General features: G+C 43.6%; 1 protein-coding gene and 1 long non-coding RNA gene across 2 annotated transcripts; one reads left to right on the plus strand and one right to left on the minus strand.

Moving 5' to 3' along the window:
- Positions 1-2230: 2230 nt before the first annotated feature.
- Positions 2231-3637, minus strand: LOC123141551 (putative protein phosphatase 2C 23). Its single transcript, XM_044560661.1, has one exon. The coding sequence runs from the start codon at positions 3546-3548 to the stop codon at positions 2607-2609; it is 942 nt and encodes a 313-aa protein (XP_044416596.1). The 5' UTR covers positions 3549-3637; the 3' UTR covers positions 2231-2606.
- Positions 3638-9689: 6052 nt separating this feature from the next.
- On the plus strand, positions 9690-13263 carry LOC123141552 (uncharacterized). Its single transcript, XR_006470352.1, has 3 exons — positions 9690-10680; positions 10975-11795; positions 12835-13263. It is a non-coding gene; the product is annotated as an uncharacterized lncRNA (long non-coding RNA).
- The last annotated feature ends 421 nt before the right edge of the window (positions 13264-13684 follow it).

Raw genomic sequence — 13684 nt, forward strand, 5'->3', positions numbered from 1 at the left:
GAAAATACTTGTTAGAGAAATGGATGTGTCTTCTTCTCAGCATATATCACTTTTCTGTCCCCTTGGTAAAAAATCTGTATTGTTCTTGAGAAGATCATGTGTTTATAGTATGCTAAATAAATAGTAATATACTAGCACATATGCCCGTGCATTGCAACGGGAGTGAAAATTAGCGTGTTCACCAGTGTGGCATGATAGCATCCAGAAGGTATCACACGGCAGGGAGATGCACATCAAGCTCTAAAAGAAATGCATATCAGTCAGGCATTAATCATGCAACAACCCTTAACACGGGTACCAAGGATCAATTAATTCTCCTTATAATCCTACCATCTACACTTAGTTAGCTTTACACCTCCACACATCCAACTTGTAGCACACTGATTGACCTCGCTACGACACGTGTCTGACTTGTAGCAGTGGCAGTCATCTTTGTTGTGTCCATGTGGTCAGCTTTGCAACGTTGTCCGTATGACTTGTTGTCTTGGCATCATTTATGTAACTGTTTTGCAGCACAACGGTCCAACTTCTCAATAGAAAAATAATAGCGACGATTGGTGTGCTTCCGGATGTAGCAAGCAATAGGCCTTCCAACATTGTGTTCAGCTTTGATGAGCAACATCAGTGGGCCTAAAACTGTTGTGTGCGCCATTTGCAGCAACAATGCTCGATCAAAAGTTGCATGTAGATTAACCATGTATTTTTATTCAAAAAAATAAAATTTAATAGCGGCAAAAACACCGAGAAATAGAAACATTCCCTTGCACATTGAAAAGGTTAACATGCCGCCCAAAAATCAAAGCTGACGGCAGGTCGTTTGCTTCCTTTTACGTTTTTGAGTAGTTCACGAGCGAGAGCCGATTGATCCCATGGAAAGAAGGCAACATCATCTCTCGTGTTTCACACATCTCGGGGGTTGTTTTGTTAGTGCGCATTAGGATTCAGCCATCACTCACCAGCTATATATACCACTCCAACCAGGTATCTTATATCTTTTGTTAGTTAGATTCAGCCATATACACTCCATGGGACATGCAAGCACATCCCGAGCCTGCAAATCCAGCCATACTTCCCACATTTCCGTTTAGAGCCAACATTTAATTCTTTCGTCAGGCTCTATTCCAACAATTTCATTTAATTAGAGCCAACCTTAATTCCTTCACTCCCGCATCATACCCTTCCTTGCGCTTGATGATTACTCGACAACTATCCAGCGTATATAAACTGGTGGCTTTTTGAGGATCAAAGCGACGTGGGATAAATATTCAAGCGAACCCTCTCTATCTAAAAAAATGTTCGCGCTTTTTAAATAAAAAATGGTTGTGTTTTCGTATTTGTACATAAATTAAAAAATATTTTGGATTTTCAAAAAATGTTCGTGTCTTTCAAAGTTTTTCGGAATGGTTTTGTTCTATTTTTTCACAACTTTTAAAAAATGTTCAGAATTTCAGAAAATGTTTCCGTTTTCAGAGATTGTTCACAAATCTTAAAAATGTTCATGTTTTCATTTTCAGGAGTTTCAAATAATGTTACCGTTTCCAAAATTGTTTAAAAACGTGTTTTCAAATTTTGTTTGGGTTTTTCAAAAATTGTTTGGAATGTTTTTGTTCTAAATTTTCACAACTTTTCAGAATTATTATTGGAATTTTAAAAAAATGTTCCCCTATCCACAAATTGGTCAATTTTTTAAAAAATGTTCATGTTTCAATTTCTTTTTTGGAGTTTCAAATTTTTTTGTTTTACCAATTTTGGTCGCAAGTTTCAAAAAATGTTTGCGTTTTCACATTTTGTTTTGGAATTAAAAAATGTTTCTGTTTGAAAAAAGTGTTCAAGATTTTAAGAAAATGTTCATGTTTAAAAAATGTTTCATTTTTAAAAAATATGTTTACAAATTTGTAAAGTGTTTGCGCTTCGCAAAAAATTCTGGTATTTTTCTTTCAAAAATAGTTGATATCGTAATTTAAAAAATATTCGTATCTGCGCTGGTGATTGGTTCTTAGTATTTTTCACTGCTTTATAACCAGTAAAGCTCGGTAGGTCAACTGGTTGGAGTGTTAGGTAGGTCCCACCGTAAAAGAAAAAAAATACCACGGGACAAACAATATTATGACCAAATCAAGAATACATATTCCCTTTAATAGTAGGTATAGATATAGATATGGATCTCTTACGCAAAAATAATAATAAATAGTAAAATATTGATTTCATATTTAGTACTCTCGTTTCCCATAAAAAGAAATATATACAGATTTCATAATTTCATATTCTGCACCTGCCCCAGATTCTCAGGTACGGCTTGTTGGGGGATGCAGCCTATCAAACACATCCATGGCGTTTCAGTCCAAATCAAGTGGCCATGGATGATAGTTCCATAGCCTGCCAGAAGGCAATAGCCACCTGACTCGAAGAGCTCTACTGAATGGCTACAAGTCATAGATTCCAAGCCCTCTATGATCGATTGAGGAGCAACGTATACACATGTTCCGTTTTCCCAAAGACCTGATTTCTAGTTGGAAACTCCTTTACTTGTCCATGGATGACAGTTCTTGTGCCCAAAGCCCAAGACTCACAACGCACCGAAGAAGAAGCAGAAAAACAAATGCGGATCAAGAGTACAGAGAGACAATGAAGGCGACGACGACAGTAATATCGTCTGGCTTCCCACCGCGGCGGTGGTCTCCTTGTAGCCTCCGGCTGTCGGCGCTGTACGGCGAGTCTCTGGTTTTGCTCGTCGACATCTCGTAAGCGATGCCCGCGACCACGTCCGCCATGTTCTTGGGCGAGAAGCCCAGCGCCATGCCCATCCGCACGACCACCTCCAGCTCCGCGTCGAACATGTTGTCGAACAGCCCGTCGGTCCCGAGCACCACGACGTCCCCGTGTCTCACCGCCATCTGCCCGACGTCGGCTTTGTTCACGCGCTCCCCTTTTCCGGTTGCATTGAGCTGGAACGGGCAGTTGAAACGCCTCTGCTGCCGCTGCGAACGGTGCACGAGCCTGCCGTCTCGGAACACGGCGAACGCGCTGTCGCCGATGAACGCCCACTTGAGAGCCGTGCCGGCGAGCGAGAGGATGACCGCCGTGGACCCCCCGTCCGCGGCCGAGGCCACCGTCTCCTCGTACGCCCGCTCCAGCAGCGTGTACGGGCAGACGGGCGTGCCGGGCTCGGTCGCCAGCACCTGCAGGAAGGCGCTCGTCATGAGCCCGCGCGAGAACGCGCCGGCGTCCACGCCTTTCTTGCGGTACCCGCCGACGCCGTCCGCCACGCCGACGACGCCGGCCTCGTCGTGCCCGAAGTGCGCGTCCTCGTTGTGGCGCGGCGCGTAGCATGAGGCCCAGTTCATCCTCAGAGCCCGCGGCTCCTCGCCGTCGAGCTCGCGGCGCTCCCGATGATGCGGCGGCTCTAGATACAGCGCGAAGAAGCTGGCGATGGCGTCCTCGGAGGAGCGCGAGGCTCGCTTCTCGAGGCCGAACGCGGCGCGGAGGGCGTCGGGGATCCGTTTGTCGATCTCGCCCAGGGTTTTCTGGATCGGCTCCAACGTCTCCATGGCAGCGATCTTGGCTGAGGGTTTGATCTCTTGGGGTTGGGGATGATTTGTAGTAGTAGATCGAGGAGAACGTCTGCCGTATGCATTGCCCATTGCCCACCTAAGGTGATATCAACTCTGTACTCGCCTTATATTGCCTTGTGTTGGGTCGGACTCGAGTCTCGACTGTCCACAAGGTCCGTGTTTGTCTCGAACGATCTCGTTCAGTTTTCCTGGTCATGTTCAGTCGATCCGTTGTGCATCGCGCGGCCCATGGACTACTCTAGTTCAGTTCCCGTTCAAATGGACCAGCCCGTTAACCACGCAGAGAAACAGCCCTGCCCACGTAATCCAATATCCTAAAAACGTAATGATCCACTAATTATGCATCCCGTTCCCAATTGGGAGGTGCTCCACCGCGCTAGCACTGGCGTCTTCGTCCTCCGCCGCCCTTAGGCTATGCACCCACGCAAAGACATTTCTGGAAATAACGCTACCTATTGGCAACTCATCAGCCAGTAAGATAACGCCACCAATCCCAGTACCACCTTTGTTTGCATTCGGTTTTTTTTTTTCGGAAAAACTTCCAATCTATTTATCTTCAATTATGGCAGTACAACAAACACCAGAAATAAAAAATACATCCAGATCCGTAGACCACCTAGTGACGACTACAAGCACTGAAGCGAGCCGAAGACGTGCCGCCGTCATCACCCCTCCATCGCCGAAATCGGGCACAACTTGTTGTAGTAGACAGTCAGGAAGTCATCGTGCTAAGGCCCCATAGGACCAGCGCACCAGAACAACAACCGTCGTCGATGAAGAATAATGTAGGTTGGAAGGATTCAACCCGAAGACACACGAACGTAGACGAACAACGACGAGATCCGAGCAAATCCATCAAAGCTAGATCCGCCGGAGACACACCTCCACAAGCCCACCAACGATGCTAGATGCACCGCTGGAAAGGGGGCTAGGCGGGGAGACCTTTATTCCATCTTCAGAGAGCCGTCGCCGTCTCGTCATCCTGAGCAGGACACAAACCCTAACAAGACAGGAAAAAACGACTTAAAACGGAGCCCTCCCGCCGGCCCTTGGCAGGATCCACCGCGCCCCATGGCCCTAGGGCCAGCAGAGACGAGGCGGACCTGCGGCGGCGCCAGCGAGAGGCAGAAACCCTAGCTTTCTTTCTTGAAGGAGGAGGAGCGAAGATTGTTTGCATTTGTTTCTTTCCTGAGTTTGTGTGTTGGTATTTTTGTTCACTAGGTCCCATCATGTGCAGAGATAAGATGCATGCATGGTCTCATCTCTTTCTTTTTCTCACTCAAATACATGATATGACACGTTCACCCTCTCTCCTCTCCCACCTAATAAATTCATCCTTTTAGTTTCTCTTTGATCATTTAAACCATTCATATTTTGGGAAATATAATTTTGCTTCTGAAACTTTTTATATATTTGAACTCCCGACGGCAATATCAATAGAACAAGAACAATCATGGACACGTTTCAACATATTTAAATTGCAATGTTTCAATCCACTTACTTCACTCTGTTTGTGAAACTGTTGTGTGAATCTGATATTTATGAAACAAAACAGAAAGTAGAATATGTGAAATCAATCAAAATTATGAAATATGCTTCACTAATTTCAAAAAACTAATTTCACTCAAAATGAATGAAATTGTTTTTCTGAATTGAGCGAAACCGGGTTTACTGTAATTAGTGAAATCAATTTTTTTAAATGAGTGACATCGCTTTCTTACAAATCTAGTTTGCATATTTTGTAAGAAATCGGTTTCACATATTTTGGAAGATATCGGTTTCACTTTTTTTTAAGACATCAGTTTCACTCATTCTGAGGTGAAGCAATTCTTCCACATATTTGGTAAGATATTGGTTTCATACATTTTAATATAAATGCCAGGGGATTACATATGAGGTAGGCCAACAGATACGTATGGCCCAGCCAAAGGCTCATGCTCACAAAGATTACATCGCAAGAAGTAAGGGCATCAGTTTTTTCATAACCTAGCTGCCGCCACGGGCCAGGCGACTTGGGAGGCGATCTTCTTCCACCGATCTCAACCGGCCACGGCGCTGGCCCCCTCTCCCTCCGGCTACTGTTCTGGCGGCAGGAGGGAGGGGGACCCCGTTCCTCTGATCTGTAATTAGGGTTTGGATTTGTATGTCGTGGTGTGTCGTCGGGGGTGACGGGAGTGGCGTCTAGACGAATAAATCTGCCTCAGCTCCACTCCCACACCGGCGGTGTCCTTCATGGCTGCGTCTCGGAGTTGATGGCATCATGTGTGTGCCGATCTTTCAGATCGGCGACATTAGGGTTCATAGATGGTGTTGGCGACTCCATCAAGTGTGTCTCTCCTTCTGCTCTATCCCTGTTGATGCGGCGTTGTCTCCAACGTCATGGTGGAGCAAAGAGATTTTGTCGTCCAGGAGTACGCGCAGACAGTTGTTTACGCAGGTGACCGCTGGAAGATGGTGCATCTTGTGCTGGGTTTGTGGTTGGAGGCTGACTGTTCTAGTTTCCTCCTCCAACGTCGTCGTCATGCGGGGGTGTCAGATCTGGAGCTCGATGGCGTGTCCGGGGACAATGTTGCCCCGGCCTAATTCTTTCAACGACAATGGTTTTGCTTCTGAAAAACTACTTTGGAGGTTCGTAAAGCTGCAGATCAGCGATGGAGCCGCGTCGAGCTCAGGTGAAGAGGTGATCTGTCTCCTTTCCATTTGGTGGCCGCTTCAGTGGTGTCGAAGGAGAGGGACAGACGCTAGTATTTTGCGTAGGATTATCCTATCTTTTCAGTCCCGTAAGGTCGGTGTTTACGTGCCTTGTAACTTGATCTTTATTCTTTAAATGAAAAATGTATAACCATGCAAAAAAAGAAGTAAGGGCATCTCCAACGCCGACCCTCAAACCACCCGCATAAGTCCGGACCATGCAAAAAAAATAAGTAAAGACACCTCAATGTGACGATTGATTTGTTGCAAGTATGCCCTAGATGCATTAATATTGTATTATTATATTTCCATGTTCGTAATTAATAGTTATATTCTACGCTATAACTACTATGATCCTGGAATATTTGATTCAGTGAAAAACTCATATGCATGTGTAGAACAATAAATGGTAAAAATAAGATTCCTAGTCTCTCTTCTAAGACTGGCTCAAGTATTGTTAGTGATCACATTTTCCGGATCTTAGGATATCGTTAAGTGTAAGGATAGTTCTAAAACAATATTGAGAGTATGTGATATCTCCTTTTTATTGATCCGCTATTAGAACAGAAAAGAGTATCCCGCATCTATTTCCCAGAGGTGACCCTGGGTCATCGGACCTACGAGAGGAAGATCCCCTTGAAGTGATGGTCTCTAGCAAGCTATTGTCAAAGTGTCAAATCAAGCTTTTGACTGGATCAGCAAGCAAATAGTGATTCAAACACTTAAAATAAAAAGAGGTACGAGTATGAGGTCTTATGCTTACAACCTTGTATTTGTGATGGGATCAAATATGATATTAGTTTCTGCGCTGGAAGTCACCCGTCGAGATGTGCTTGTTATGGATTGAAGTGGGGGATGTGTCCAAATAACATCTTGCCCGACATGAGTCCTGCATCAAGAATCAGTTGTCCTACCGCAGGCCCTATCCATTGCGCGGGGTTACCTCGATAATTAAGATAAAGAAATCAGACAAGAGCTTTGGGCATTTAATGACAACACCTCATTTCTCCCCAAGGATAGGATCCACCTCAGGTTGCAAGGCTTATGCCTCAACCCATACCTTACTTAACTACTCACACATGGAGATCAGATTGTGTGAAGAAAACATTGAAGAACACATCTTAAGATTGATAAATTGCAATATGTATTACAATGAATGCCTTGTGCAATGCACGAGAATGGGATGGATGAGCACTATGGTGGTGGTGGTGGAGATGGCTATGGAGATGGTGGCGGCTAGGGTTTGCGGATGATGATGATGATGATGAAGAGGTTCTACCTTCTATGCTCCATGCTCGTCTCTCTGTTCACATTTCAACGGGGTCCCTTTAACGAAAGTTGTTGGGTTGGATGATCTGGCTCAGAATCCACGCCATATGGGCGCTCATACGGGCGCTCCTGATGATTCCTTCCTCCTCCATTATTTTTCCATTCCATTTCCTCACGTGATTTCTTCCCTTTTAGACCATTTTCTGTGGAAACACATCAGAGAGAGGATTTGTGGAATCCTTTGCGTTCATTAGTCATTTGTACCAATATCAGAGCGAATATCTCTTTTTAATTGAAATATCTCGGTTTAAACAAAGGTGAAATGAGTGTAAAAATATCACTCATCAGTATGACGTTAGAAGAACGATCATATTGAATCAACCCAAACTTGTTTGTTATACTTTGCGATGATATCGTCACCAGCCAATTATTATAACACAGAGTGTTATTATGTGTTTTAATTCCTTATACCATGAGAGTATCATAGTCACTTTTTATCGTACGAAGAGCTTTGGTGTTGCTCAAACGTCATCTGTAACACGGTCATCATAATGACAACTTATAGGTTCATCAGAAAGTTTGATAGGGGACTCGATAACTCGAGAGTGGTATTTGCTCCTCCGACGATGGAAATATATTCTTAGGGCCCTCGCAGTGTGACGACATCCATCATCGTCTGGCCAGGCACAGGTGATTACATCATAGGGATGCTGGAACACGTGAACGAGAAAGAAGAACGATACCGACAACAAGGAGACCGGTATAGTGAGCATGTGTATGACCCAAGAGGATACCGACACATCTCACCTCGGGCTTTGTAAAGTGTCAGAAGAAAATGGAACATCACATGATAACCAAAGGTTCACTCGAATATCATTCGTGTACTCATAGGGATCGATATGGACGTCCACGGTTTCGTTATCGGTCATTAAACAAAAGGGGTTTTGTTCATGCCTATGTTTACCGAACCTACAGGGTCACAAGCTTAAGGTAATCATGATCTGTTGAGTGTTAGTAGGGCGATAGTAATGAGAATATATGTGTGGAATTGTTTAATTAATATTCGGAATAGTATTGAGAGGAACCGGGAGCGTTCCGGGGTCACCGTAAGGGTTTTGGAGTTTATCAGGCAATACAGGTATTACCGATAAATAATATATAGGCGGCAAATGTTTTTGGAGATGTTAAATTAATAATAAAAGAATCCAGTAATTTTCAGGAGGCTTTTATATTGAATTAAATATCAACGGGCCTTAAAAAAGGCCATGAGGTGGAAGGAGAATTGGGCCACATAGGCTCAATTGGGGTGGCGCCACCTTTTACCTTAGTGGGAGGCTGAATTGGAGAGGCGGAAGGAAGTCCTTCCCCCCTTTGCCGGAGCAAGGGGAGGGAAATCCTTATCCTCCTCTTGGCAGCCCCTCCTCCCCTCAAATCTATATATACTAGAGGAGTTGGTGCTTTCTCTACACACAAGTTTTGGAGCCTCCTCTACTTCTCTAGTTCTAGTTCTAGTTCTAGTTCCAACAGAGCTGGCTAAGCACCGACTAAATATGACTGAAGGGGCGAAGCTAGTCAAGCAAATTCTTCATTGTTTCTCTGATCCGAAGCGCCCGTACTTGGAGAGGGGATCGCGAAGCTTATGACAACTTGATCCATAAAGGAAATCTTGCACTCAGAATGGGTATCCAATCCAGTTGTTGTACGTACTAAAAAGGGACTTGGCGCGTATACATTGACTACAAAGATGTCAATCATGTGTGCCCCAGGATCATTTTCCTTTGCCTCGTATAGACCAAATTTTGGACTCCAGGCTGACTGCGAGAGGTTGTGCTTTCTCGATGGATAGTTCGGCTATCATCATATTAAGATGAATGAGTTGGATCAAATAATGATTGCGTTCATAACCCCATTCGAGGTATCCATAATACCTAAATAACTCATCCCCATTATCTTATTTCTCTTGACATGCAGCCTATCCACATCAGCGGCACTGCCACATCAATGTTTCTTTAGAGGCTTACATGCGGGACCCACAGCAATAGAAGCCAGCCACGTTAGCTTCAGTTACCACTGGTAGGACCCACGAGAGAGGCTGCATCATCCAGCCCAACCCATCACCCCCAATTTCCTCTCTATACACTCCGGCGCACCGCCCGCCCAAGATCCTGTCGCGTTCGCACTCCTTCGCATTCGGTTGCTCTAGCTACCGAATCGAACCAGCGCGAGCGCTACCTAATTAACTCATCGGTCGATTGATTTTCCATCAAATACTTCCATCTTCTACACCACTATCGTTTCTTCTTCTCCACCAAATAAATGACCTAATTAACTCATTGGTCGATTGATTTTCCATCAAATATCTCCATCTTCTACACCGCTGTCGTTTCTTCTTCTCCACCAAATAAATGGAGGAGTAATAGATGGGATTCTTCCCACGACGCGATTCTCTGATGAACTCTCGGACAGTGTTCCCGTTCTCGATGTGGTGCATGCCTCTGCGATCCCCTAGTCCTCCTCTTGCTTTGGTGTCTCTGTTCTGGCCACGGTGGCTCGAGCCAGTTCCACTGGAATTTGACTGGCGTTGACATGCGGAGCTGGTCCGGGTATGGCTTCCTTTCCGGTTTGGAAAGATGGTGCGGTGGCGACTCGGGCTCAGCCATATGGACTGGACGCGACTGCTGCCCATCCCGACTGCGCGCCATCCTCATCCAGAGTACAACTCCTCCCGCGGGTGCGACCCCGGCTGATTCAGCCATGAGAAGTTCTTCCCTTTTCTGTTGCTGGTGGATTTGCTGCCAACGACTATAGTGACGCCATCTGTTAGCTTTAAGGTATTTAAAGTATTTCATATCTAAAAATCAGTAAGTATGTTGGCGAACACCCGTTTGAGGCTACAGGTTAGTGTGATATTATGTAATTCAACCTATCTGAATTCTATTACAGTATATGTTGTTAGTTATTATGCATAGATGTCAATTAAATTAAACTGGAAGAAGATGATGTATAATCCAACTGATCGGAAGGATGAGCTAATTGCACATCAACTCAATCCGCTCATCAACTGAATTTGTGTTTTCCAATTGCAGTTTTGTCATCTACACGAACCGCAACAGCCGATCAAAGCTCAACCTCTCTCCCTTAAAAAAAGGTCAGCTTTCCCCCTACCTATAGAGCAACAGTTGAAAGCCAGCCCCGTCTCTTTAGTTAGTGGTGATAAGCAACCCCGTTCCCATCTCTTAATTATTCCACGCATGTCATTTCGCTTCACTTCTTCTCCTCATTTTCAATCTTCTATTCTTCCTCAAGTTGAATCCACTTCCTCTTCCTCTCCTAATTACTAAACATTGCAAGTTCCATCTCATTTGGATCATGCGTTCCTAGAAAAATCAATCTGATTATTCTCTTATTTCCTTACCTGATTTTCTTATTGGTAGCTCTGCAGGTTCAATTGTGATAGTTCGCAGCCGTTGAAATTCGAAGTCAGGTTGCTGCCACCGTGGAGTCATCGATGCCTATGCAGAGAGTTTAACTGCCTCGCCTGCCAGGCTTTGCATACTATTCGTGCTGTTCTTGACTATGAATGGAATGCTATGGATCCTGCCTGCTCTATTATTAGGATGGTTCATCTATAAGCTTTTTCTTTCTCTAGATATAATTTTCATGGTGGAATTTTTTCTTGCTAGATATGCTTATCTGTAGTTCGCTATGTGATGTGCCCTTTGAGTAGGTTCGGTAAGACAGGTTGCTAATTATTAAAAGCTAGAAATTCTCCTCTCCACCATTTGTCCCCATATGCAGCCTTGCCCAAAGATGTATTAATCAACATATGGTATGCCAACCCAAATTCCTTGTGCGGGTGTGTCTCTGTAAGTGTACATCATATTATATATGTCCTTATATGTGCCTACTTTTGAACCCATAGATTTTTCTCCTATAAGCATGTGAATGGTAAAACGCTCCTGCGTGCACCACCTATTGCCTCATCATCATGGCTTAAGCCTGCACGCGTGTTGGTAACTTTGACGAGGTGGCTAACTGATCATGATCAATAGAATTCTGAGTTAGAGCGTTCATGTATCCATGATTTGGTTTACTATTTTTATTGGTTTATTAGTTCTCTACATTTTTTAAGACATGGAATCTTTTTTCAGAGGAATCCAATACTGCATGGAAAATCAGATGTTGCAATATTCAATGCAGATTCAGCGGCAAATTCATACCTAAGTGAACACAAAGATCTCATTTTCCTATTGTGTCATGCTGGTATATCCCTCCTACTTTTTGAGTTTACTATTTATTTCAGTTTCAAGGTGCACCTACATTTTCTACTCAAGCGCAGCCAAGTACATAGTGGACAATTGTTTTTCAGCTATTTGTAAACCTGAAGTACTAGGCTGCTACCCCAATCCTGTCATCGTAATCTTGGATCAGCTAACTGAATTTACAATAAACATCAAATTCCATTGTGTACCAATTCTGATATCCAATCGTTGCTTTCTATAGAGTAAATCGGCAAATTATGTAGGTTTCATATCACACTTGCTTTTGAATTTTAAGAGGTAAATAGCTTAGCTACATATTGATGCCTTCAGCTGTTTAAATCATATCATGTGGCTGCTCATCTGAGATGTGTTTTCAAGCAAAAGAAACCATATTTTTGTTCTTTTAAGTATGCATTCGTTTGTGGCTTGCAAAAAAAAAGACCGAGCTAAATACCAAACAGAAGTGCTCCAATATGTTTGTGGACATAGTATTGAAATATTTACATGTGTGAATTCTTCGGATTTTTTTGCCATTTGTTTTTTAACTCAAAGAGACAAAAGCAAAAATACAATCTCCAATTCCATATCGCTCTACTTTATTCTTTAAGCAATCATGATTAATTATACAAAATTTAACATTGGAGTACAAGTAAACTTAAATGCCTCTTTTGAACTATACCACTTATGAACTTCAATTGTCTCAATGCTGTTACAAGCCGACCACTAGCTAGGACAGAAATACATTACTATGCCATGTTAGTGTTAAGTCTATGTCCATATCATGTATTCATGTATTCATTCAACATTTCAAATGGAAATATCAATGTTCCACCAAATCGTTATCTGATGTCAACTTTGCTTCTTTCCTTTCAAGTATTGTATGTTTTTCTTTCAAGCTGTTTTTGCAAAAAAGTGAAAGTTAGAAGTCCCGCAGCAACGCGCGGGGTATCATCTAGTTTTTTTAAAATTACCATGCCTTTGGTCTGAAAAAAATCGGTGCCACTTACCGGTGAATAGCTCAAACACTTATAAATCTGCAGATTGGCAGGAGTGAGCCGGCGTACATGGACGACATTGTTGTCAACTCGGCTAGGGGATCCAATCTCCTGGATGACCTCATTGAGATGTTTACTAACTTGAGGATGTACAAGATCAAGCTAAACTTGAACAAGTGCGTGTTCGGAGTGCCCCACAATAATATTACTTGGTTGTCTTGAGTCCGCACAAGGGATGGAGGAAAACCCGTAGAACACCAATGCAAACGTCAATATGTCCCAATGAAAGTATCCAAGGGATGTCAGAGACTGATCGGGTGCCTTGTTGTACTCAGTTGCTTTATATCCAAACTTAGTGAGAAGGTCTTGTGTCTTTACCGATGGATGGAAAAAAATCTAATAATTTCAAGTGGACAACGGAAGTCCAGTCGGCTTTTGATGACCTGAAGCAGCTGCTTTCCATGCGGCCAGTACTTGCACCTCCAAGGGAGTCGGAGCCCATGCTCCTATAAATCGCAACTACCACCCGAGTGGTCAGCGTTGTCATAACTGTTGAAAGAGAAGAAGAGGTCAAGGCCCAAAAAGTACAATGGCATGTATACTGTCTCAACGGAGTCTTGTCCGACTCAAAACAAAGATACCCTCACTAAAAGAAGCTCAACTATGACGTATTCTCGGTTGCGAACAAATCGACTCATTACTTCCAATACCACCAGATTACTATGGTAAGCTCAGCTCCACAGCCAGACATCATTGGCAATCGGGATGCCACAGGTGTTGGGGAACATAGTATTTCAAATTTTTTGCCTACGATCACGCAAGATCTATCTAGTAGAAGCATAACAACGAGCGGGGAGAGTGTGTCCACGTACCATCGTAGACCGAAAGCGGAAGT

This window comes from Triticum aestivum, chromosome 6D, assembly GCF_018294505.1.
Source record: "Triticum aestivum cultivar Chinese Spring chromosome 6D, IWGSC CS RefSeq v2.1, whole genome shotgun sequence".
Lineage (NCBI taxonomy): Eukaryota > Viridiplantae > Streptophyta > Magnoliopsida > Poales > Poaceae > Triticum > Triticum aestivum.

Excerpts from the sequence above, each read along its gene's own strand:
- LOC123141551 (XM_044560661.1), bottom strand. The coding sequence starts at position 3,548 with ATGGAGACGTTGGAGCCGATCCAGAAAACCCTGGGCGAGATCGACAAA.